At 41.2% G+C, this 27,721-nt stretch overlaps 1 protein-coding gene across 6 annotated transcripts in view; it reads right to left on the reverse strand.

The window, feature by feature from the left end:
• Positions 1-1,008: 1,008 nt before the first annotated feature.
• The window catches only part of PKHD1 (PKHD1 ciliary IPT domain containing fibrocystin/polyductin), a 237,303-nt gene continuing 210,590 nt past the window's right edge, over positions 1,009-27,721 (reverse strand). For 4 of the 6 annotated variants that reach the window (XM_083856783.1, XM_083856784.1, XM_083856782.1 and 1 more), the window contains 6 exons: positions 16,046-16,181; positions 15,438-15,525; positions 12,019-12,126; positions 8,278-8,433; positions 7,632-7,766; positions 1,009-2,431 (listed from right to left, as the gene is read on the reverse strand). In XM_083856783.1, the coding sequence (XP_083712909.1) occupies positions 2,073-2,431; positions 7,632-7,766; positions 8,278-8,433; positions 12,019-12,126; positions 15,438-15,525; positions 16,046-16,181 (982 nt within the window). In that variant the 3' untranslated portion in view covers positions 1,009-2,072. Of the gene's footprint in view, positions 2,432-7,631; positions 7,767-8,277; positions 8,434-12,018; positions 12,127-15,437; positions 15,526-16,045; positions 16,182-21,293; positions 21,619-27,721 lie in introns of those variants that run through there. The other 2 variants (XM_083856785.1, XM_083856787.1) reach the window with 2 other exon arrangements.

Below are 27,721 nucleotides of genomic sequence, written 5' to 3' on the forward strand. Positions count from 1 at the left end.
GAAGTAGGATCCTATTTCCTCCAATTGCTGTTTAAATCAGTCTAAACTCAATTATTTTAGGAAAAGATGCCATTTTATGTTTAGCCATGAAATGGCTTCAACCACTTCAACCACTGAGTCTCATTCACATCTTTCTCTCTGATCACTACAGTGTTATGTTTTTTCTTTTCTTTTGGTTTTATTTTTTTTTTCTGATGCACAAGATCACCTAAATGTATTACTTATTCAGGATTTGCTGCAGGTTTGCAGCCATTTGTCACCGTGTGTTTTTCACTTTCTCCCCACTCCTTTCCCATGTGGTACCACTTACTCAGTTGAAAATGCTGCATTTAAAAAAGTTTTACTCCTGTTAATTCTATTAGAAATCCAGCTATACAAGACATTAGTTATTCTGCAAAGTATGGATAAATTAATTATGAACTAAAGGATTAATTTAAACCCTTAACTATTTCCAATATATTTGACTTTTTCCCCTGAAATAATTCTGGTTTTGTATAGTATTTTCATATAACTTACATTCAATAGTATTGGCAGGCATGCTGATGTGAAATTTTATATTATTTTATTTTATTTTATTTTATACTGTTTGGATGTGATGGAGTCACTAGAAGTAGAAACACTGAAGGGAAATAGAATTCATGGAATGGAGGAATTGTATTTCTGTAGAGGGAAGGCTCTACCGCCCTGTGAAAGTATCTGAAACTGGGTGTCAGCTGTGGAGAAAAAAAGGGTTTCCCAGTAATTTCACCAGACATAGATGCCTTTGAAAGGTGTTTCTGTTCAGACCCTGTATCATGATCCTTAGGGATCTACCCAATCATAATATTTTGGCCTCTGCAGAAAATAATGTTATAAATGGCTTTTCTATACCATGGAGGAGGAGGTCAGAAAGGCTGATCCATTGCACTTAATAAGATCTTCATCCACAAGTGTCTTAAACCAGAAAAACTCCTGTTCACTCAATGAGAAACCTGGCTTAGTGTGCAGTCAGCCTAATTTCACCCCAAAATCATGATTATAAACACAGCATAGTGCAGAAGCCAAAGATGGTGAATCTATTTTTGTGCCCAGGAAACAGCAGCTTGATCAGAATATGCACCTTAACCCCTTCAGCTTGAAGAGAACTGGTTTGTGGATTGTTTTTCTTCTATATCAAGGTTTCTCACCCTCTCTTCCATTGCTGATCTGGCCAGAAATCTCATCTTCCTGATTAAGTAATTTTTTTTTTTGCAAAGGAGTATAAATTTTATCTGGTGCTGCCAGGACACCTTGCAACCAAAAACTTTATGGCACAGAGGAGGCACAATAAAGTCCCTCCTCTTCCAGTTCAGTAGAGCAAAGCACAGAGGAATTCTCTGAGCAACTGAAAAATATCAGCATTAGTATTATTATCCATAAAAAGTAGTGTTACTAACAAGCGAGTGATTTAAAGGTGTCAGAAAACAATGTCATGGTGAAGATTTACTCAGTAAAATACTTTAATCTTTAAAAAAAAACACCCAACCAAACAAAAAACAAACAGGTTTACATAGAGCAAATTAGAAGCACTTACTCAAGCCACAATGAAAGTTGAATAAAAGAAAAAAAAAAAAAACAGGAAAATATTTATATAGATACTGAAGTTCCTTGAATGAAACTAAAAGCATGGCTGGAAGAAATGGGAAAATTTCTGTGTATTTACATATATGCATATTCACCAGCAATGCTTGAGACACTAAGACTATATCCTTGCTAGAACACTGAGGTGTCAGAAACCCTGTTGAGTTCTTAGGCTGAACCCTGACTGCTTTTGAATTTAATCTCAAAGCTGACCCACAAAGCACCCCCCAAAACAACTCCTGAAGAGAGTTTTGGAGGAGTCAGAACTGCTCTCAAAGGCAGTTTGGATGCACCCAGCCCATTTTGGAAGCTAAGAAAGGTCAGCATCAAAGAGCCTCATGGCTGGCAGTCAGTTCATTGTCCATGTGGCCATGTGTCCCCCATCCCAATACCTGTCTGGTTTTCTCTGATCACAGAGACACAAGGCTCAGCCCCACACTGACCACAGTGGTTCACCCTCTCCCATCAGTGCTTTACCCCTCTGCTGCCACCATGGCAACGCACTCCCTGACATCATTCTGCTGTTGGGGCATCCTGTCAGAGTCTTCTCTTTCCTGGCTGTACCCAGCTGAAGTTTGGGGCATGTCCCTCTGGCTGGAGCACCCCGGCACTGCTGGCTGCTGGAGCTCCACAGAGGCACCAGGAGATCTTCCTCCACGGGGCTGTTGGTGACTGTCACCTTTCCTGGCTGAAGGAGAAGTGTGTCTGTCACCTGTCTTGGGCTGGGTTTGTTTTCTTGTGCTTGGCTTTCTCGCTGACTTGGCTTCTTCACAGGGTGGCAGGTCCAGCTCCTCTCCTATGGCAGCTCCCACTGCTCCACTTCCCTCCATATCTGTGAAAGCAAGACTTGTTTGTTTCTTACAATAATTATAAAACCCCAGCTTCATGTACACTATCCTTTTATGCCTTTACTGTTTGTTAAAGACATCAATAAATTTTTAATATTTTTCCCCATTTTACATGGGTGGACAATGATAGGACATAGGGGGTGGGTCTTAAATTGAACAGGAGATATTTAGGTTAGAGATTAGGAAAAAATTCTTCCCTGTGAAGATGGTGAGCCACTGGCACAGGTTGCTCAGGGAAGCTGTGGCTGCCCCATCCCTGGAAGTGTTGGATGGGGCTGGGAACAACCTTGGATAATGGAAGGTGTGTCTGCTCAGGGTGGGAGGAAGTAGGTGATTATTAAAGTCCCTTCCAACCCAAATCATTCCATGATTCTACAATTAATTAAAAAGCAGTTACTGTTAGAGAAATAGTTTCAGTGGCCAAACATTTCAGTTTGACAGAAATAAATTGGCAAAGCCAAACAACCATTAGGCATTTCAACAAATAAATAAAAAGCAACAAACCCAGCTGGTTTGTGCTTATTGACGCACTGACAGCTGCTAGAGTAGCTCCAACATTTCAAAAATTTTTGAGTAAATGTTAATAATCAATTGTATAGAATACAGTTTCTTAGTAAGCTGTGTATGGCTAAGACTGATAATATTTTAATACTCCACACCCATAAAATGCATCATCCCTTTCTGAAACAGGCTATAACTTAGGGTAGAACTTTGTATTTCTAATGTTTGAGTCCTACTCAAGGCAGAGTCTGTAACCTGCAACGCTGTTTTTAAAAAATGACACAGAAAAAATGCAGGAAAAGGTAAATATACAGCATACATTTTTCATGTTCAAATGTTTAGATCTTTACATATCAAATGGTTGTCAATAACAGAAGCAGGGTCACTTGTAGTGACACAGCAAATAATTTCAATTTTCTTGTAATCCTCTCCCTCCCCCCATGAAAAAAAAAATTCCATCAGCCTACATTCAAACCTTTTTCTTTCTTTCTTTCTTGTAAATACTTATTCCAAATCCAGAACTAGTCCTGGTCAATGTCTCACATTTTAGTGGACAAAATCAGCTTTTTTGTCCATTTATCAGCACATATTGTAGGTCCTTAGTACAAATAATACCAGAAAATGTGTTATTGCCACTTCTGATGTTTTGGGTTTGTCCTTTCAGTTTAACCCTTAACAGCCTCATGGCTGCTCAGACCTTTTGCTCAGATTCATTCTCTTCTGCATTTCCTGCAATTTATTAATTGGAACTATAGTTTGCTGAATCATAGAATATCTCAAACTGGAAAGGACCCATAAAGGTTCATTGAGTACCACCCCTGCCTCTCACAAAAACCCTTAAAATGAAATCATATTTAGAGAAAGGTTGTCCAGACCCCCCTTGACCAACCTGAACTCTGGCAGCCCTGGCAATGACTTCATGCTTGTGCTCATTTTTTTTTTTTCTGTTAAAGGCTGTTGCTGTTTTTTTCAGCCTGTACACCCATAAATTTAAATTTCAGGGTTGTACCTCTTGGAAATCCACCAGAAAGTTGTTACCAAAATTTCAGCAGTCAAACATATTATTATGTTTAGCACTTTTCCTTCTTAAGCTGGCTTTAACTTTAGGTGGTTGGCTGATTTAAGGTACAAATTACATACATCATGTCCTGGGTTGTAGTGTAGGATGTATACAAAGTATTTATTCTATCACCATCTTCATTAACTGTTGAAACCAGGTGGGGCAGTGTCTTCCCAGGCCCCCTGCCTTTGGGCTCTTCTGCTCATGGCCCATCAATGCCTTGCCCATGACTCACAGGTAACTCCCTCCAGGGGTTATCTCTGTCTAATGGGCCATCAAGGACCCACTTCATGACTCATCATCTCATTGTGAGATGCTCTGCCCAGGGGGAGGAGCCAAGCATTCTCACCTGGATATAAGCTGGGATTTGGGACAGTACAAGCAGGCCGTACCCACTGGATTCCCAGAGGAGCAGAGCTACCAGACCTTTCTACAGGATCACTGCTTCAGGAAGAGCACCTCACCTGGACTGCTTCCACCATCCTGCTCAGGTTGTATTCTCACTCTGTCAGTGGTCTTTTGTATTATTGCATTTATTTTATTTTATTTTATTTTATTTTATTTTATTTTACCTTTTTACCTTTCTTCTTATTAAATTGTATTTCTGACTTGGAGCCTCTCACTCGTTTTGCTTTCAAACCACGACACATCACCAGGCTCAATTTTCCTCTTTAGACACATAAACAAGATAATAAGGTCATGATCTCCTGTACCAAAGCTTCATGTTAGTTCTGGAGATTTACTGACTCTCTCATCTTCAAAGGTGCCATTTTCAACGGTGAAAATAAGTTTTTTCAAGCAAGTTTGAATCAATGGAGCAGGCTACAAGTTTTCAGGATAGAAACAGTTTCAAGGATGAAATATTGCCTTGAGATTCCTGATTTTTAAACATTAAATACAAACTGTTCAATATCATGAAAGCATATGATTAACTGGATCAAGTACCAGATAACAGCTCAGGCAGAAATTATATATGGGAAATAATTCTCAGGGATGTGTGGCAGTACCAGCCACTACCACTGAAATGGAAGATATTCAGTGTTTCCACTGGTGGTTTGGAATTTAAACTGAATTTGATTTTGATGACATTTTGTAAAACAAGGGGGAAATGGCAAACTGGTAGAAAGGAAGGAGGAGAAGCTGATCTGAGCAAACTGGGAGCCAGAAGGGGAGACCCAATTTACAGACTGGGATAACATCTTCAGGAACACATAGTGATTTCTAGCTGAAGATGTCCAAGGAGCTCAAAATAGGAATCAATCAGGTAACATTCTGAAAAAGTTCAGGGAAAGGACAGAAAATTGAAGCTTGGAAATGTAAATTGTTAGGAGGATACAAGCTCTCTGTTGAACCACCAGAATAAAGTGCAAAAAAAGCAAAAAGAAACAATGTGTTCCTCCAGGTGTGTTCTGTTAACACAAAGTTAGTTTAGTCCATCAAAAGTTCTTCAATTCAAGAGAGAGATAATTAGAGAAGCTAAGGGGATTTTTGTTGTTAGACCAAGATTAACAAGGCAATATCTTGATCCCTTCTCCCTGCTGTGCTGCATAACTGTGCACATTGGTTTCTCCCTCATCTTCATCCTCAGCTGCTCCTTTTCGTGCAATATCCAGGGCCCTTGACCCACTGGACTTTGCACTCTAAGAGCACCCACCAATGAGAAAACCTCTGTTTTCCAAGTGTTACTCTGGTGATTAATAAATAAAGGCTGTGAACACTTAATTGTGTTAGCAAAGTGGTATTTCTTACAAGGGGAAGAGCTACAAAGCAGAAACTAAACAAAAAGAGTGCAGCTTTGATTTCTTCTCTCTCTCTCCAAAACCAACAACCCTTTATAAAGGGAGGAATCAAACATTAGACATTTCCAAGTCATATGTATTAAATTCACTTAAGATATTGTTATCCTTGTTTAGATTTGAACATATTGGGGAATCTTTTTGTCTCGCAACTATTCTTAAAAGACTCTAAGTGGCTGGATTGCCTTTTTCTGACAAAAAAAAATTAAAAAATTCCTTCCATGAATTATTTACGTGACGGCTCCAATCAACGCTGTACCTGTCAGCCTCCCCAGTCAAAATGAAAGTTCACTATGTAAAGGTGCCAGGGGAGAGTGGCAGCCTCCCACTGCGAGTTTATAGACAGAACTAAGTCAGCACGCATTATGTGTCAGAGCCGACATCAGACAGAATCAGATCCTTTGATCTCAGACCTCCACAGGAAGCTTAGATCTCAGACAAATTAGATAAAAAATGAATTTATAGCAGATATGTGCCCTAAGGCACACAGCTGAACGCTGTGTTTTGGAAGAGTATGGCAAATATCAAAACACATAAACTGCAGAATTTCCTCTCTCCTTCTCTCTCTCCCTCTGCTTTTGTGATAGACACTAATTAAAAGGAGATAAAAACTCCAGCTCGCCTTCTCCTGCCTCTTATGTAATCCACAGGCTTCAGTAAGAAGGAGGAAAAAGAAATTCCCAAAACAGAGTAAATGGGGGGTTCAGCAGGGTTATCTGAATGACCTCAGATCTGTGCTGTTGGCAGGTGAGATAAAAAAAAAAAAAAAAAAAAAAAAAAAAAAAAAAAAAGCCTTCAACCACTGTAAGAACATTTCACACTCGCAGAAAGGGAAGCCGGTGCTTTGTGCTGCCAGCCACAAGCCCCCAGGGCTGTCTGCATTTCTGTGACCTCAGAAGGAGTCGGGTTTGATCAGGAGATGATGAAAGGACAAGTCTCGAGGAGGTGCTGGGGAAAGGGCTGTTTGTGGCAGGACCCTGGGGGGTAAAGCAGGACACAGGGTGGGTGGGTGGGAGTGGAGCTGCTTGGGGCTGCTGGGTTGGACTCACAGGGACAGTGCAAATGAGCCCTGGGTGTTTTTTTGTTTTGTTTTGTTTTTACCTCCAGTGTAATACGGTGCAGTCCTTCACAGCCTGCAAACCTGCCCAGAGCTTTTGATCCCCCTCCAGCACCTGGAGATTTGGGCAGGGAGGAGCCCTGCCCCTCCAGGCATGTGGGGACACCGGGAGTGTTGGTCCCTGCCCTACTCCAAAATCGCTGGGAGGACTCATTATATCATAGAATGTCCTGAATTGTGGGGAAAGAGCCCAAAAGGATCACTGAAATCCAGGCCCTGTCCCTTCACAGGACGGTCCAAAAATTACAGCATGAACATAAAGCAGGACTGTGCTGCTGCCTTTATTGTACCTGGGAATTCACTCCATCTGTATTAAAGGAGACTAAATGACAAATGGAAAAAAAAAAAAAAAAAAAAAAAAAAAAAAAAAAAAAAAAAAAAAAAAACACGAAACAGGGAGAAGAAGGAGGAGAAGGCAATAAAGATACAGATCTTTTGAGAATGTGCCACTGATCCTACTGATCCTATACAAACCTATAGAATCTCAGAATCACTTAAGTTGGAAAAAACCTTTTAAGTCATTGTGTCCCGCCACCAAGGCAGCACCACTGTATTCAGCATTAAACCTCTCCCCAGCTGCAACATCTCACACAGTTTTTGAACACTTGCAGTGGTGATGACTCCATCACTTCCCAGGGAACGCCTGAACACATTAAATACGTGAACTGACTCGGTTTTGGTGTCCAATCATTTCTGAATTGCAGTCTCACCTCCTGTTGCAGACACTCTACTTTTTTTTGGTCCTTGATTGTAGCAAGGCTTGGTGGGAGCTCCAGGAGGCTGTGCTTGTGCACTGGGTCCCTTGGTGCTGTCCTGTGCTAGATGAGGCCGTTCAGTCCTTGTTTCTGCAATGAAACACACAGACAAATCACCCTCATACATTCTCTGCTCAGCAGAAATTATCAATTCAAGCAAAAATTGAACATATTGTTGGAATATATAGTAGAATATTGCTTGAAAATATATATATATATATCCCACCAAATGCTGTGTCCACACACCTTTGAGCACTTCCAGGGATGGTGCCTCCACCACTGCCCTGGGCAGCCTGTTCCAGTCCTTAACAATCCTTTCCAAGAAGAAAATTTTGTGATGTCTGTCTAGACTCAGACATCTTTTAGAGGCATAAAACCATAAGACCTTGAACTATCATAGAATCATAGAGTTGGAAGGGACCCACATTGATTACTGAAGCCCAACTCTTGTCTCTGTGTAAACTACATCCTAATTACTGAACTTCCCAGAGATTTTTCTGAGTTCTACTGTCTGAAACCCATTGTGGCCACTCTGGGGATTTGTTAAATAAAATAAGGAGTAGTCTACAAGTATAAATTTTTGTGGATATTTCCAACTTACTGTGGCTTTTGCTCTTCCTGAACCAGCAGAATGAAAGGACAATGGTGAATGCAGATGCTGCTGAACCCAGTAGGACAACGAGGATCAGGCTGGCCCTGGCTCTGATGGGCACAGGGAAGGTGGCAAATGGCTGGGACAGCACAGTGAACTTTGCCCCTGAGAATTTAAAGCAGAGTCAGTTTATTACAAAAGTAAGGACAGCAATTTCACAGTTAAAAAACCACACTATGGCTTTTTAACTGAGCCACTGTTAAAGATGCATTCAGGGACAAACCATAAATCCATCTAAAAAAAAAAAACATGAAAATTTTCTGCAAGAGAAACTGGTTGTGATAACAGAGTTCTTAATACTGATTTTTTTTTTTTTTTTTTTTTTTACAAGCTATACCTGAATCATATAAATAAAAGTTAGGGGAAACCCAGAAACATTCACCAGCATAAAGATTAAATTCATGATGCAGAAAACTCCCAGTGAACTTGTTAATATTTTCCACCATGCTGATAATGAGCATTATAAATAAAAAATGTCAGTGTCCCTGCTGTTGCACAGTAAATATTTAGTCTCTTGAAAGACAGAAGCTCTGGGTAATGCTCTGCACCCAGAGATTCTAAAGTTTTCTGTAAATGGCAGAATCAAGCCAGGCACTGCTCACAGTTTCTGTGTTCAAGAATTCATTGGGTCTCAGATGTGAATTGCAAGGACTGGAAGACGCTTAGTACTGACCTTTTGAAAGAGAGAGAGGTTTTGATTCCCTAATTTATTTCCAAAACAAGTTCTGAATGCAGATGTGCTGGGCAAGGACAGGAGTTTAGGAAAACTGGCCCTGGTACTCTCTGCAGACCACCTTGAAGGATGTGGATTAGCACATCAACCCATTATCTGCCTCACTACCTGACTCATTATCAGTCCTAACCCCACAGTTCTAAACATTTTGATGGATGGATATTTCTTTTAGTTGAGTTCTGCTTTTAATAAAAATCTAAAAGCCTCTTTTTTTTTTCATCAGTTCATTAAAAAAAAAATCAGAAATGCTGTCAGATGGAGGCTTAGAGACTGGGGTAAGTAGCTGTAAATACTTTTAGCAGAAACTAATTAGATTTGTGTCAGTGTTGTCCACCTGAATGAAGCCAAGCTGCATCAGAACAAGGTGGGAAGCATGTTCCAATTGGGAGAAATCTGCCTGCAGGTACAAACACATATGAACTTCAGCTGAGAGAAGAAATCTCTCAGGTATCAAGGACTCTACACAGACAGGTGTTTAAAGGTGTTTTGCACTACTCTAATAGTTTGTGAGTAGGATGCTGTTGGTTTAAATGGAAAGTGGATGTATCAAACCCATTGGGATCTGTATCAGTGAAGGGAATATTACTGTAAAACAAGGAGCTGTGAATAGTCTGCTCTCCCCAGGAACTACCACTAAAACATTTGGGATTATTGCATTCAACATCAGCTGCACCTCCTGAGCTGTCTCCAAACAGTGAATTATGCCAGGGTAGGTGCATAGAGCAACTGGTTCATGAAGATGTATCATGAACATCTACTATTTGATTGTTTAATTTTGGTTTGTTTGTCTCAAACAACAAAAGTAAATCCTTTCAGTAAAAATCTGGAAGTGTAAAAACATTTATGCTGTCTCCAGCATGGTTCCCAATTACAAGGAGCAAAAGGGATTTGGTGTGTACTTTTGCAATGCACCTTAAAAGTGTGGAATAATCCGATTTTCACAGGTGATACAGCACAGGTGCATCAGTGGCATTTACACATTGGTACCTCTAAACATTCTCCAGGGGGAAATGGCTTGAAGCTGAAAGAAGGCAGATTCAAATTAGATATTAAGCACTGGCACAGTTTGCCCAGAGAAACTGGCTGCCCCATCCCTGGAAGTGTTGAAGGTCATCCTGGATGGGGCTCTGAGCATCCTGGTCTACTGAAAAGTGTCCCTTCCCAACATAGGGGAGTTGAAACTCGATGGTATTGAAGATCCCTTGCAATCCAAACCTGTGATTCTGTGATTCTGTTATCAATTCTTAGTAACTCTCTGAGTGGCTAAATATTTCAGAAAATAGATTTCTGTTTGACCATTGTTCAGAAAAAGGATTTTGGGATTTCCCTGAAACAGGTTTCTAAACACATTTCATTAATCTGTGCTTCCAGCCTAAAGAAACAGATCTTGTGAGGTGCTGACTTTCCATCTGCTCTCACTGATGAGAAAGTAGTGGGAGATGCATGTGTTTGGCAGCTCAAAATACACAAAAATCCCCCCCTTTGAAAGGCCTCCCTCCAAGTGCCCCCTGCACCCCAACTCTCCCTTTACCAAGCCATGGGAAGCACTGGATTTGGATGAGCCACTTGTGGCAGCCTAAATGTTTGCAAACTTCTAGGGGTTTTTTGCTCAGATTTTTTCATTACCTACTTCCTCTTGGCCAATTCACCAGTCAGATGTGCTTGTTCCCTGTTCTTTTCTGGATGAGGCAAGACATGAAAGAGAGATAGATAGATAGATAGATAGATAGATAGATAGATAGATAGATAGATAATTATCTACAATGGTATTTATCTAGAGAGACATCCATGCATATATATATAGAAAGGGGGAGGGAGGGAGGGAGGGAGGGAGGGATGGACGAATGTGGATGGATAGATGGATGGATAGATGGGTGGATGGATGGACGGATGGATGGATGGATGGATGGATGGATGGATGGATGGATGGATGGATGGATGAATAGATGGATGGATGGATGGACGGATGGATGGATGGATGGATGGATGGATGGACGGATGGACGGATGGACGGATAGATGGATGAATAGATGGATGAATAGATGGATGGATGCAATACCATAACAGAGACTTTACACATGGTGTTACAACATCTATATGTTAATATATCCTTGGATACATCTCCTTGCATGCCAGACCTCTTCCTGCTTCTTCATAGACTTGCCTCAGCAGGCATCCTGAGACAAGAAACCAACACTTTGACCCCTCTACACCTTCAGAAATAGATATAGAGATAATTTCAGGCCCCCAAACAGTTGCAGAGGCACTTCTCTTGTGCAGACATCTTGAGGATTTTCCAAGGCAGAGTTCACAGGGTGCCTTGTCCCCAGTGTCCCCCCCATCTGGCATTTCCAAGAAGGCATCAGCACAACTCCCTCCTCTTTACTGAGCTGCTCAGAGGCCTCTGAAGGTGCCAAAATCATCTCCACAAGCTCTCAGGAGAGCCCTGGCAGAGCCCAGCCCTGGAGTCAGACTCTGAATGTGCATAACCACCTATAAAGGTGACCAGGTGCAGGCAAACAGTCAGGAAAAGGCACTGTGAAAATAGCCAGGAGCACAGATGGAAATTTTGTGAATATAAACAGAGGGGGAAAAAAGGAATGAGAGGTTGCAATTTATAGGAAAAAATTGCTTTGGCAACTTAACTGATTTTAAGTGTCTGATTTCTTGGAATATATGTAAGGGAAACCAGGAAGAAAGAGGCACCTTTTTCTGACAATACTTCTCTGTACTTATTCATTAGATTTGAGAGATTTTGCATGAATAGCACAGGAATCACCCAGCTCTCCTGCTGCTTGGGGAATGCCAACTTGGATGTGGAACAGAACTCGGGCTATTTAGAGGTTTGGCATTGCTCCACCCATTCACACAAAGTTTAACTCCTTTTTTATAAATCCAGGCCACCTGTAGGGCTTTGATTTTACTGAATCAGAAAATACACAGAATATAGGGTTTACCTGGAGGTGATGTGACAGTGAACACAAGTCTCCAGTTTGTTCCTGAGCTGGAGACAGCCAGATTGGAAAAGCTTGCACATCCCTCTATGACCTGCACTTGGGTGAGCCCTGGAGAGTCAGAAAAAAACATATTGCAATTAACAGCAACCAGGTAAGGGCCACTCAAGGACCTCAGGGAGTCCTCATGACTTTAAGGGACTTCAGAAAGTTTAAATTCATTATCCATCTTAACCATAAACATTGTGTCTAACTCCAGAAAATTTCACACAGAGCTACTCAGGAAACAAATTCTTGAAGGATTGGTGGGCTTCAGCTTCTAAATATTTATTCTTTGAGCTTGTTGTGAAATGGCATTTTCTCTGTGTTATGGGGATGTAATGTGAATGCAGCTGTTAAAGGGATCAAACAAAGGTAACAGGAGCTATAGATTTGCACTAGAAAGTTCCAAATATCCAATTTTTTTAAATTTAGCTCATGTCTTGTGTGACTAAATATTTCACCAAGGTTAGGAGAGTAGTAAGGAGAGACTGTCCTGAGGGGATGGTCTCAAGGAGTCAACCACTAACTAAGGGACAAGGTGAATCTTCTAATTTGTAGGTGTTTTGCCTTGTCTTTGGGTGATAAGGTCCTGTTGTTAAATCTCTTGGAATTTTTCTCCAGGTCTGTCAGATGCTTTGCAAGGTATTTGGCCATGGAAAAATGTCTGTGGTGACTGCCCTGAGACAGTACAGGAGACACTGTCAGCTGGAAACCTGGCAGGGAAAAACTCCACAGGGAGCATTAAAATGAAACCCAGGAAAGAGAATTTCTCCATCACATTACCTCTTGTGATCTATCAGGGAATTCATTCTGACCTTGCCATGACCGTTATTTCTGTAGGCTCTTTTTAAAAGTTATAATTTACTTTGCAACTGGATCCCCATTTTATTGTGTGTATCTTTGAGCATCAGCCAAGGCCTGGCCTTTGAGTGATGCTGGCCAGGTCTGGTCTGCATTCAGACTCTTGGGGTGAAAGGGGTGAAATCCTAAAGGCTGACAAATTTCCAAGTGTTGGTTCAGGTGGGGGTGAGATGCCAGAACTTCCTCAGGATGCTGGACTTGCTCCAGTGATCACAAACACAGACTTTTGCCTGCTGAAAGACAACATGTCATAACTATTTGCTTTATGAAGCAGGTGGTTTGGCATTTTATTGCAGTTAAGCAGCACAGGTGAAGGTACATAAAGCTGAATGTGGGCAGGACATTTCTACTCTGCCATTCTCATGTTCAGGGTATTGAACAACGTTGTAAAGTAGCAAACTCTGAACTATGGCCAGGAATTGCCCAGGACAAGGTTTTACGCCAAACCATGACACATATTAATTATTTAGCAAGTTTCTCCTCTCTATGACTCTGGTACTATTTAATTTGTTAATATCCAGTTAGTTTTGACTACATATATAGGGGTTTTTTTTAATTTCTGTACACTACCTAGCAAACCAAACCACCAATTTCTTTACAAGTCTTCATGATCAGCTGTGATACATAAATAATCAGTTATTTATACTGTGAATGGATTTGATGGAGATGTGGGTATGTAGATTTCTTTTATTGCTCCACCCTAATCCTGGTTCATCCATCCATCACTCATATGATCCTCCTTACGAAAGTGTCTGCACAGACTACCAAGATTTTCTTGGCTCTCATACTCACTGTAATACAGATTTCAACAGAGGGCCTTGTCAGCTGTGTTCAAATACTTTATAATTGCCATTTCTTGTGTGTGATGAAGCCTGGAGTGCTGTACTGTACTCCTCAACAGAGACTACCTCAGCTTTCAGGCACATATGCTTCAAAGCTCAGAATATTACAGATATATATGGGAGTCTTCCCAAAGATCTCTCAGGCAAGCTGGTATTTAACGTAGAAGCACAGCTAATTTGGAGCTAAACTGCCTTCCACGAGGCACTTTGGCTGCTGTCAGATGAAGCAGCCTCAGTGTGCTAGACGGGACCCATTTCCATTAAATGCTGCTTTCATGTGCTTCAAAAGATGAGTGCAATAAGGATGTTTGTCAAAGGAAAAACTGCAGCAAACTATTACATGCAGAACATCTGTACTGTGCTGCTCTTCCTTTGCTGGAGTTTATTGACTATTAATTTGATGTATGTATCTTTTAAAGAATGTGAAGTGTCTTTCTCTTTAGTCACTTTTCTTTTTTTCTCTTTCTTTCTTTCTTTCTTTCTTTCTTTCTTTCTTTCTTTCTTTCTTTCTTTCTTTCTTTCTTTCTTTCTTTCTTTCTTTCTTTCTCTCTCTTTCTCTCTCTCTCCTTCTTTTTCTTCCTTTTCCTTCCTTCCTTCCTTCCTTCCTTCCTTCCTTCCTTCCTTCCTTCCTTCCTTCCTTCCTTCCTTCCTTCCTTCATTCCACAGTAATCTGTGGCTCATCTAAACCTGAGGAGTTTAGGAACATGCCCTGAAAAGGCATGGAGAGCAGCAGAAAACACCAAAGGATTTTTTTCTAACCTGTAATCCTGGAACTATCTTGGGGTAGGAAGAATTTCTAATTAAGAGAAACAGGGACTGAGAGGGTGAGAAGCTGTGATCTACAGCATAAATGCTACTTATCTTCTCTAAATATGAACTTTTCAACTCAAAAATAACTCAGAAATGGCTTTACTGTGAACAAAATACTTTCTGTGCAATAGGGAACCTAACTTTTCACTATGTGTGCTTCATGTATTTAAATATTTTAGCAATTAAATGAATAAATTTGTAGTAATTATTATTTCCAATTTCTAAATCAGTACCATATGATCATCTACAGGTGTTTGGTTCAGCACTCTACTTAAGCAAGGTTCTATACCTAAGAATGTTCACAGAACCTTGAGGGAAATCCTGACATGTTTAGAGTTTTTCATGAGTTTTCATGAGTCTTTCATGAGTTCATGCATTTTGATAAATGAAGAACAGAAGGGAAACATTCAGATCCTCCATGAAAAGAAACCTCTTTCACATTATAATATATTAATGGCAATCCATAGGAAGCTGTTTCTGTCTCTACTTGGCCAGATCCTTTGGTGGGATAAAAAGGTTGTCATGGACCCTAAAGAAGTTACCCCCGTTAGCATAAATTGCAAATCAAGTGTTAGGATTTCTAATTCTTCATTCTTTCCTTTTTTGACCCCAGATATGTCTTTTCAAGACAAACTAGAGGTTATACTTCCTTTAAGCGACCAGAAAACAAAAATACTTTATAAAAACTTTTTTTTTCCTGTAGCATATGACTGGGCAGTTCACCAAACTCCTACTGCAACCTTCTGTTTTCAGCCCAAAGACTGGTTTTCAACTGCAGCATTTCTCAGGGAGAAATCCTAAATTCATCACCATCATTTTGCATAGCTGCTTTACCATAAACCTTGATATAGGAAAACACATCCAAACCTTTCAGCACAGCCTCAGAGGAGTCCTTGAGATGAGCTGATACAACCCAGGGTTCTGCAGGAGGCCCCAGTTTGTCAATTCTTTCACCCTGGGAGGAAGAACAGGAGAGAAGATTTTGTCTCCTCAGCAAGATCAAAGAAAGCTTTCATTTCATTTATATATATATATATATGTATGTATATGTCCTCTGTCTGAGGGCAGTTTGCATTTATGTGTCACATGTTACAAAGGTCACAAAGTTCACCACAACTTTTCAAGATGAGGCCACATCACAGGATGGGCCAGGCTGGAAGAGACAATAGTGGCTCATCTGGTGCCACCTCCCTGCTCCAGCAAGGCCATCCCAGAGCACAGGGCACAGGATTGTGTCCAGACAGTTCTGGAATATCTCCAGTAAGAAAGACTCTACCCCCTTTCTGAACAATGTGTTCAGTGCTTGGTCACTGCACAGGAAAGTTCTGTCTCCTGTCCAGGTGGAACTTGCTTGCCCATTCCTCTGGTGCCATTGGTGAGCCCCTGGAGCAGAGCCTGGGTCTGTACCAAAAATCTCAAATGTCAAACTAGTAAAGAATTAACAGAATCTTCATCCACAGGGAGGAAAATTCTACCTTTCTGTCCAGGAAAATGATTTTTGGCTGTACAGGAAGCTGCTTCCCCATTTCTCCATCTGAGGGCTGCACCTGAACAGAGATGCTGTAGGGTCTCCTGTATAGGCATGTGTCTGAGTGTTGTCTGCTTCCATTTCTTTCACATGAAAAGGGATGGGAAAGGAAAAAAAAAAAAAGAAAATAAAATAAAAGAAAAAAATTAGAAATTAAGTTCTAGATGTTATTTTCTGCTCCTCTTTTCTACCTACTAATTTACTTTATTATAACACTGATTCCTTGAGTGAGAGCAGCAGGCATGGAAATGGGAAACAGTTATCACTTCCAAGCAGAAAGCAGCACCAAAGTATGAAAAAATCCTTTTGTTTCAATCCCCAGTTTACAGATGGAAAAGTGAAAAATGAACGAAGCAATTTATGTCCCTGGTATCATGTTGGAGGTATGTGGTAGAGACAGGGATTTTATGGATTCATGAACCCAATGCCTTAGCCCCAAAGTCATCGTTGCAGTGCACTGAGGGCAGTGGAACCCCCAAATGTTCCCTGTCTAGCAGAAAGACTTTCACTGAAAACCTCTGAGCTCCTCTAAGAACAAAGTCTTGGTTCCTCTACACAAGCACAGCACTTTGCTGCATTTCTTTTTCCTGCCATCACCTTCCCAGTCTGCAAAGTCTGCAGACAGAAATAAAGCAGTTACAGACACCCCCTTGAAAGACATGGGTTTTTCCAAGCCTGAAATTTAAATTAGAACATCCCAGGAGAACACTTTTGCATTTGAATAAAGAATCAACAATTCATTCTGAGCCTGGATCATTTCATTCCCTCTCCCAGTGCTTTGTGTCATTTAGTATCTCATATATATATATAATTTATATATATATATATAATGCTCTAATCTGCAATTGCAATGAAGTGACTGGGGGTTTGGTATTGTCTTGAAATGAAAGAAGAAAAGCTATTCATTGATCTCTAGTGTTTGCTTAAAGGTGTTTACAAGCACAAGATGTGTGGAGCTTAAGTTTCCTTTGCTTTTAACTGTTTTTCTTCTAGTTTGGGTGATGGTTGTGGATGCTTTTTTCAGAGTCTTACTCTGTATTAAAAATAAGAAACTGTTCATATTGAGCTTATGGAAAATACTGGGTTTAACTACAGCTGCCAGAAAGATCAACTAAGGTTTTAAAGATACGTGCAGACCTGAAAGGTAGCTCAAGGATTGGAGTTTTAATTCTTATTTTGGTTCTTTATCTTGTATTTTTGCCAGTGGGAAAGTCTCAAAGGCAGAGCTAGGTTTGAAATTCACGTCAAGGGCATCAATAAGGTGCTGTTATCCACCTTCTTCCAAAAATGTGCATTCAGCTATGTGACCAAAACTTACTACAGGAACAACACACCAAGTCATTCCTGTTTTCAAGCTAAAGAGCTGAAGTTTTCTGTGAGCTCCCTGGCTCCAGCTGAGCACAGAGAGCTTTAGGTGAGTCTTGGCATAGTTTCTGTAAAGCCCCAAACTTTTTTCCCTCCTCAGCTTCTTTATATCTGACAACAAAAAAGAAAAATGTCCTGAATTCACACCCCAGGCTCCACATGGTAAAACCATGCTCATATAGTGTGTAGAGGAAAGCTGCTTCAAAATGTGGATCTAGGAGGTAGTTCTCACTCCCTGGGCTGAGTAGAATCACAGAATCATAGAATCACAGAATCACAGAATCTTAGAATCACAGAATCACAGAATCACAGAATCATAGAAAATTTTGATTAGAAGGGACGTTAAAGATAATCTCATTTCAGCTCCTGCCACGGGCAGGGACACCTTCCTCTATCCCAGGTTGCTCTAAGACCTGTCCAACCTGACTTGGGACACTTCTGGGGATGGGGCAACCATAGTTCCTCTTGGCAACCTGTGCAAACCTCACAGTAAAAAAAATTCTTCTTAACATTTAATCTAAATGTCTCTTCTTTTAATTCCGAACTGTTCCCCCTTGTTCTTTCACTCTCTGGTAAAATAGAAGTGAAGAAAACAGAACAAAGCAAAACTAGACACGGATCCTTTAAATGGAAGTGTAAAAATGAGTGTCTGTGGGTAATTTGAACTTGGTTAACACAGCATGGAATGTGGTGTTTATATCCCACATGGTCCAACCTGCCTCATGCTGTGAGGGAGCCCCTGCCTTAGGGTACAGCCCTGCACACAGCAAGTTATATTCCTTAAAATGGTGTCAGTGTGGAGGAGGAGAAAGGAGCATCCTGCTGCTCCCCTGCTGATTCGTGCTGGAAGGAAAATAGGCCTTTCCTGGCACAGCTTTGCCCTAGGCAGGTGGAGGTAGGTAAGTGCTCATACCCAGCAAGGTCCAGAGCAGGACCTGCCTTTGCCTTCATCCCCTGGGCATGAAGGATGTGCTGTTGGTCACCGCCCTGGAGTCTCATGCTGCGCAGGAGCAGGCTGGTTTGCAATTCCCTGCTGGCAGGGAGCAGCTCTGATGCTCAGTGCCCTGCAGGTCTTCTAGATGTGGGCACAGCAGGCTGGGGATGCCTCAGTCAGCAGGGACACCAGGCATCCCTGATTCTGTCACCATCAGTGCCTGCATGTGTCTGCTGAACAGGCTGAGGCTCCACAGGAGAGCAAGTGCCTGTCCTTTAGCAGCAGGGAAGTTTGAGGGCATAGAAACTGGAGGGTCTGCTGTAGGTGTTACGGATTAATTGAGAAACTTTGTGGAGAGATTTAGGGCAGAGGAAATTAAGTATCCCTGAAATCAGGGAGAACTTGTCATTTTATTTACAATTGCAGCAATAATTATAATCATAAAATATAAAATCATAGAATGATTTTGGAAGGGATCTTGAGGATCATCTCATTCCAACCCTCTGCCAAGGGCAGGGACACCTTCCATTATCCCAAGTTACTCCAAGCCCTGTCAAACCTGACCTTGGTCACTTCCAGGGGTGGGGCAGCCACAGCTTCTCTGGACAATCTGTGCCAGGGCCTCACCACCCTCACAGGGAGGAATTTCTTCCTGATAACTAATCTAATATAATATGGTAATATCATGACTAATACAGTTATGTAACCATAATAATGTCTACAAGAATAATAGTAGTGGAAAGAAGAAAGAAGAAGAAAGAAGAAAGAAGAAAGAAGAAAGAAGAACTAGTATTATCAATTGACTTCAAGGGGAAGGAGATCAGGATGAGAGCCTGGATCAAGAGTCCATTGAAGTCGATGGGTATGTGTCTACTAGAAAACTAAATGATGCCAAAAAACAAGCCTTGGCACTGACACTTGATCACCTCTACCATTACATAATCAGTCTTTCTTAAGCTGTGGTTTAGGTCCAATGGCAAAGTCCAGAACAACTCCCAAATGGTCTGGGAGTTAATACAGAAAATATTTTCATTTGGAAGTTTGGATGAGGCCATACTGAAATACATCAGGTGGCCTTGGTGCCAAAGAACAGCCTCTGGCATATTTAATTTCCTAATAGACATTGAAATTAATTGAACAGTTGTCTGGTATGTCTGCAATGCTAGTGTTGTAAAATCAATATATCCTTGGAAGGAGAAGGAAACTGGGAAGAATTTAAGGAATAATATGACTAAATGAATCATGATCCAGCCAAAGAGACATTTTTCTTTTTTGATGAAAAGGTGGGGATTGCTTATGACTTCAAAAGGATTCAAGAAAGGGAGGGGCAGCAAGGACAGGGCATAGGCAAGGTGAGGACTTGTGGCAGGCAAAGTAGGCACTAGAAAGATTCACTGGAAAGATTGTGAGGAATTCAGCATTTTTGGGTGGGAATGGGTTCTGATGTCATGGGATGATGAAATAAGCCAGACCTTTGCCCTCTCAGGTGCAGTGTTGGAGCTTTGTCTCCCCCTGCAGCTCTTGTCACTAATTAATACAGATGAGGGAGAGTGACATGAGCATTAGAAGACCATGAGGAGTCTGAGGTCATTCCTTTTTAAGCAAGAAATGACACTTGAAGGATGACTTTTATTTCCACCAATTCCCATATAATAGAAAGAAATCAAAGAGAATCATGGAGCCCAGCTCCTGGCCCTGCACAGGACAGACCCAACAATGTCACCTTGTGCACAAGAGCATTGTCCAAGCACTTCTCAAACTCTGCCAGGTCTGGTGCTGTGACCACTGCCCCTGGGGAGCCTGTTCAGTGCCCAGCCACCCTTTGGGTGAAGAACCTTTTCCTCACATCCAACCTAGACATGCCATGACATGTTTTCATGTCATTCCCTCAGGTCCTGTCACTGCTCATCAGAGAGCAGAGATCAGTGCAGGCCTTCTTCTTCCCTTTATGAGGAAGTTGTAACTGCAATGAAATCTCCCCTCAGTCTCCTCTTCTCCAGGCTGAGCAAACCAAGTGACCTCAGCTTCTCCTCCTATGACTTCCCCTCTAGGCCCTTCTTTCATTAGAACAATAGATCTGATGAAGGGTCTAGATGTGGGATCACCAGAAGCCTTTAGAAGGAGAGGGACGGAGCAGATGCATCAGATAGGAGAGAAACATCCTCCAGATTCATTAGTGACTTCCATTAATCGCTGTAGATTAGTAGAAATGCCCCTATTTACAAAGCCAGTGGCGAGGAGCTAAGCCAGGCCTCCTCCATAACACACTCCCCAAGTTTACTGTCAGAGAAATGTCTTTTATTAAATGTAAACAGCATCCCGCCGGAGGTCAGAGCTTTGCCGTGCTGCGTATCCCAAGGTAATACCACTTTAAGCTCCACATAAACTCTTAAACAGTTTCTATCCTAAAACCAGACCGTAGGTGGTACAGTTTTTTACGATATGTTATAATAGTGCAATAAATCTGTTAGCTTAAAATCGAATCTCCGTGGCCTTTTAGAGAAATCATCATTAAATGCAAGGCCCTGTTAATGATGCCATCCCAGTGAAATTGTTTAATCTGCTAGGGGGGTGGAAGGTCACCAAATGAATTTTTTATAATACATCAACTTGACACGCAATAGGGAAAACTGTAATAGATAAAAGCAAAGGAAAAGGGCACTGTCTTCTTCTGATAGGTCAATAGCAGCCAAGAGAGTCACTCATCCACTTTTCCTTCACTACCGTGCTCCTTTTCCATTTAATATGGACACCCAATTAATACCTCAGCACCATAGACAACCTCATTTTAGGTGAATTATAGCAATTTCTTCCCCCTTCTCCGAAATGAAAGTGATCACAATACATCATAGCATTGCGCGAATTAACGTTAATTGATTCGAGTTACCAAGCATTGATGGGCCACTTCTCTAATCTGGTCCTTATTGGGAGCTGGAAGGGATGGAGGGAAGATTAGATTGCATCCCCCGTTGCTTTGACGACGGCGGTCACCTGATGGCTTGTTAGACAGTTGTAGGCTTCTATTGCCGGCCCCAGTGGGGTCGTCAGTAAACTGGAGTGATGTCCAAACATCATTACACGCTGCTCCGATATTAAAGCAAAGGGATTAGCACCTTATTGCAGGCAACCTGGATTTGTCATTGTGCTGTCGTTATCCAATTTCCAGATGATAATGTGACTGTGGCCTGCGGGCACGAGGTCCTGCAGCCAAACCAAGGTGCCTGTGTATGTATACATATATATATATATATATATTTTTTTTTAATACATATATATACACACTCACACACTTGTATACATATATACACATGCACACTACCCCACAAACACCCAGCACCCCAAGCCATTTAACCCTTTGCTCACCAGATTCCTGCTAACAAAGCATGTGGAAGAATTTTTTCCCCCTTTCCCATCAGACACGCGGCGGAGGCCAAGAGCGCGATGCAACAGCAGAGCAGGGCTGGCCTGGGAGCTGACACGGCCGTCACTCACTGGAATGTCACAGCAGACAAGCTCTACTGATAGAGGTGACACCACTCACATGTTAAATAAGGCGGACTGGGGACAGGATTGGTCCCTTGGAGACGTAGCCAGCAGCTCCTCTCGGCTGGTGCCTGTGTCGTGTAAATCATCGCTTTTGTCATGGTGTTAGTCGTTAGGAGGGAAAATAAATCCATATGTGACACAAGCAAGGCAGGTCTTGTTTGACAGCACCAGTGCTGGGATCAGGTCTCTTTACAGTGATGGAGAAGCATGACAGGGACACTGCTGGATGTCCTGCACATATCTGAACAACATTAACTCCTGAAGGAACACTGGAATAAGGAACAGGTTCTCTTGAGCTGATCCTCTTCATTTTTTAACTGAGATGCATTAATACAAACACTTCAGTTCCAAAGACCAAAACTGGTGTGGGAGATATGAGGCAATTTATCCCTCCTTCTTCCCATATAGACCTGCAAAGTCTTATCCTCCTTTCCCCAAATCTTTCTTACCCTCTCCACATTCCTCTTCCTCTGCTTTCTCCTGCTCTCCTTTCCTACCTCCTCCTCCTTTCCTGCAGAGCAGCCAGTTGAGTTTTGGAAGGCCATTATCAGAGCAAGCAACCAGACTTAGGTGGGGGGTAGGACTTCTGATTGCCTGAATCTTGTAATTCACAGCTGCCACCTCTGAGTGGGATTGTCAAATTCTTGGATACATTTACCATGTACACTAGATACTAACAGAAATTTAGTTTAAAATTTAAGACTTAGAGGTGAAATGTATCTTGGTGATAGACCCCATAACCCCTACACTGTCAGAAGGGTTCCTGCCTAGGAGAGCAGTGCTGGAAAACTATTATTATATTTATCTACTATTATTGGAGAGGCAGTGTGAAGATCCATGAAAGGTAGTTTGGAGACTTGTTTGAAAACTTGCAAGGGAAATCCTGGCTTCACACAAGGCTCATATGCAAGGGGTTGCTTTTGGTATTTTCCCCTTCAAACCCAAACAATCTTATGGACAGACATCATATTTTGTGCTTGTTTGGAACAGTCTGAATGAAAAACATTTCCACTTAATGCAATTCAGTTCCTTCATTGACCATGGACTCAGGTCAGAAGATGCCTCCTTAGTTTTCCTTCTTTGATTTAAATATGAAGAAAAAAAAAAAAAAAAAAAGCTTAAGCAGTAGATCTGTGGCCTAATATCTATATAATTAAAGACCTTTTGTGGCATCCTCATCCCTCATATGACTGGTTCTTCCTTACATTGACAATTCAGCTTTGATGCTCAATTTCAATTCTACCAGAAGCAAAAATTAGTAACAGACTAAAACTTCACTATTGATCAGACAGATAAATATTCTATTGACACAAAATCCCTTCACATAAACTCTTTTTACATCCGTTGTCACCACCTTCACTGTGGGAAGATGTATCTGAATTTCCGAGTTCCTGATGACCACCCACCTTTTCTGGCCCATCCCAGAACTACTAAATTTCCCAATAGGAAAAGAATTATGAATTGACAATTAAAAATTCATCCTGATTCCAAAAGTACAGCTTGATCCAGAAGTTTTATATGACACAACATTTTTTGTTCAAGTTTTAACCCCCACTTTATGAACATGACATTTCTTATTGCTTCCATAAGGAACCCATTGCAGAATCCCACTCCTCTGATGGAAAACCCTCTCAGGTTTTTCATGTGGACTTTCCCCCATTTTCTAGACTTTAAAAGAGATGTTGACCACCTTAACTCTCCTCAAAGTATTAAATAAATAAATAAATAAATAATATAATTTTGGCCATGTGGGGAAAAATTATTAAAATAGTCTTGAATGGAAATGTGAAATGTTCTCTTTCCAATTCTATTGCAAGGCTCTTCTAGTTTATTATCTGAAGGAGGAACCTACTCCTATTTTTAAATGCAAATTTACCTCTCAATGTCTTATACTCTTTCATTCCTGTGCTGTCATTGTCCATTACTACTGAGAGATTCCTCACTGGTATTTACTCTTACAACATATTTTCACAGATAAAATTATATCTTCCAAACTTGCTTTGCCAAGTTAAACGAACTCTTTACTAAATGGTTTTATGATTCTATTCCTTACGTCTTAAAATAAACATTGTTTCCACAATCATCTTAAATGTCCTTCCTTTTACTTACTTGGACTGAATTTGTCCTTTTTTCTACATCAGCCATGAGTGAGTGACACATTCTACATAAGAATATGTCCTCTTCACTGTCCCTGTGAATATCTAACCTAAAATTGAATAAGTTTAAATTAAAGGAGATTTTAAGCTTAGTTTTGGCTCCTGAGTATCATCACTTCCACACCTTCACTTGAGGACTGTAGCAGATAAAATTTTGAAATAATCTCAAGTGCTACAATGTCTGCAGTTCTTGACATGGAGATTTTTAGCATCCTGCCTTTGCCTGCTCACTGGAGGAAAAATTTGCATACTTATGCAGGAAAAAAGTTGTTATATCTTTTTTTTAATATAAAAACCTGTGCAATTCCAGACAGCAGCCTGCCTGAAACCTACACAAAGGTTTCCAAATCCAAGCACTTTGGGGTTAGAAGGAGTCAGAATTCATCTAGTTTGAACTCCAGCCCTGCTGCCTCTGTATGTGCCACGTGACACAGAGAATTAATTGTAATATCTCATTTAGTGCTCTGCATGGGAATTGCTGTTGGAATGAGCCATTCTTTGATAATTTGCTTCCCTTTCATTCCTTGCTGTGAGCCTCAAATTTCCTGCACAAGCACCATTTTTCACATGCTACCTCAAACATAACTCTCAATAAAAACAATATTTCAGTTTGTATCAGGTTAAAGGTCGATCAAGAATGCAAAAAGCACCCTGCTGTAGTGTAGAGATAGAGGCTAAATTCCTTCTGAACTGTCCAGAATCATATTCCTGATTTTGTATAAAGGCACCTGCACAAACACACATAATACATTCATCATTGTGCATCTTGTTCTCTCATATTTATATTGATACTGGGAAGATTTTGCAAAATAGGGATTTCTATCTGTAAATACATCATGGTATCTATTATACACAGGCATTTCACAGGAAGATAAACTTTTTGACAGACATCTCTGACTCTCCAGCTGTGCAAGACTAGAGCAGTCACAGCAATCAACTCTGGCTCCTCTTGACAAATTAATGAGCCATGCTTGAAGTGACCCTAACAAAGGAGTTAAATTAAAATCATGTATAAAAGCACTTCAAATCATAATAGACAAGCCATATTTTTTAAAGGCTTGGCAGAGCGATATAGAGACCTACTGACTAATATCTTAGCACAGTAGGGTTTCCAAGGCTCCCCTTCACCCTCACTGACCTGGGCTGCAAATGAACATCCAGTCTGTGCTGATTGAAGATATTTTTGTAGTTGTTCTTGTGTTATAGAACCATAAAATCATTAAGGTTGGGAAACACCTCTTAGATTATTGAGTCCAGCCATTAACCCAGCATGACTGTTTTCACCTCCAAACCATGTCCCCAAATGTCCTATTGATTCACCTGCCTCTTGAACACTTCCAGGGATGGTGATTCCACCACTGCCCTGGGCAGCCTGTCCCAATGCCTGACCACTCCTTCAGTGAAAGAGTTTCTTTTTTCCTAATATCTAAGATAAACCTCCCCTGGTGCGACTTGAGGCTGTTTTCTCTTATCATGTTGCTTGTTACCTGGGAGAAGAAACCAACCCTCCCCTGGCTCCAACCTCCTTTCAGAGAGTTGTTGAGAATGAAATTGATGCAAGACAATTCTCTGGTCTGAAAGGCCAAGGAGATGGGCCTGGCAGGAATGCAGGTCCTGTGTATTTTTGATGATCCAATTGGGTTTTGCAGGACTCAGGTGTGAAAACATTCCTCTTTTCCTTCCACAGAAAAATACACTGGAATACTTCATCTGACTTGTAATCCCAGCCCCATTATCCGTGCCTGTGCCAGCATGTGCTGCTTAAATGGAGACAGATAGACAGAGGGGACAGTACATGTCCCAACAGGAAAACCCTGATTTCATTTCACAGGTTATCTGTGGCTTTATTGCATCAGAAATGTCAGCCATGAGTAATTCCAGAAAAGCTATGACTGATGGGGAGCAATAAATAACAGTGCAGAGGAGCCTGAGCAGCTAAGGGTGGGTGAGTTCTGAGCCAGTCCTGTGATCTGGTGATGTGAGTGTTCTGTTCAATAAAGATCCCAGGTCTTCCCATAGTTGAGACAGTGAATCCAAGGCTTTAGACTAGCACTCCTCTTGTGTCTGCAGTGAAACATCCTTCTTCCTAGGGAACTCTCCTGGTCCTTGATGCCTGGAATTTTTTTCCCAGAGTGTGCATATATAGGAAGACAAAACACAACTGAGAGAGCAGTCCCAGCATGGAGGTGTCATTTCTGCCTGAAAAAAGGCAGCCTCAAGGTTCTCTTGCTGGCACACAGAATATGGTGCTTCCCTCCTTTAAATGGTCTCTTGGGATCATGTAAATCATGGAATGCTTTGGGTTGGAAGGGATCTTAAAGACCATCATCAATGCCACCCCCTGCCATGGGCAGGGACACCTTCCACTATCCCAGGTTGATCCAAGCCTTGTCCAACCTGGCCTTGGACACTTCCAGGGATGGGACAGCCACAGCTTCTCTGGGGAACCTTGGCCAGGGCCTCACCACCCACTGTAAAATTTTCCACATCATTTTTCTGCTGTCCCATTTTTCAGTGTCCTTCAGTGCAATACAAACAGCCCCGCCAACAAGAGTGACACTGGTTCTGCTGATCCAAAATACAGTATCTGTTGAGAATTTGGCCCTGATTCTAGATTTGATCTGGCAATCTTGTAGCTTAATGCAACACCACAAAAAAAAACCCAACAAAGTCCCAAAACCGAAAGCACAAAAGCAAAGCAAAACAAAACAAAAACAAATAAAAACAACAAATGAAAGCAAAAATAAAGTACCTCCCAAAAAACACCCCCAAACAAACAAACAAAAAAACCCAACCCACAGCTGAAACCAACAAACCAAAAACAAAACAAAACAAAGACTCCTACAGTCACAGACCACTGTCTTCCTTGTGGTTGCTTCTTCACCATGAACCACACAGTGTCTACTAGAAAAGTTAAGCTTGTGAACAGCAGTTTGTATCACTGGCAGACATCAGGATGGTCCATGGGTCAGCAGTAAAGGGGAGAAGATGTGGTATTAATTACAGGGTGTAAGTCTTAGACAAATCCAATTTCTTTCTTGCATAGATGGAATATATGGAATATACTTATACTTGGATAAGGCTCAGTAGTGCATAATATCAAAAAATAACATTATGCAATATCGAGAGAGTACACAATAAGGTTGCCAAACATCAAATCCCATGTCTCCTATTAAAAACAGATGGGATATTACCTTTTTCATATTACCCATATGCTTTTAATACAGTTTCAGGATCTGATGCTGAAATGCACTGCTGTCTGCTCCCACCCCAGCCCTGCTCTTCACAACCTCCTCTGCAGATAAGGGGTGACATCTGGGCTGTGCAAATAGTGGCTGTGAGAGGCTGAAAAGAGCAAGACAGGGACAGAAGGAGGGAGAGAAAGGGTTGTTTGTTGCTGTGGAGGAGAGGGGGGGGGGAAAAAAGAACCTTCAAAAAGTGAGTCTTGGTACTGAATATAAATGAAATTTTGTATATACAAAAGTGACCAAGAACTCTGTAACTGGCAGAGCTCAAAAGGGAGCTCCAGTGGGAAATTATTGTAAAGCAAAGGAGTGTTCTGTATTGTTCCATCAAAATGAGATGCAGGTATGTTGATGTACCTGCATGGTGATACAAATAT

Source organism: Zosterops lateralis (genome assembly GCF_965231275.1).
Source record: "Zosterops lateralis genome assembly, chromosome: 3".
Lineage (NCBI taxonomy): Eukaryota > Metazoa > Chordata > Aves > Passeriformes > Zosteropidae > Zosterops > Zosterops lateralis.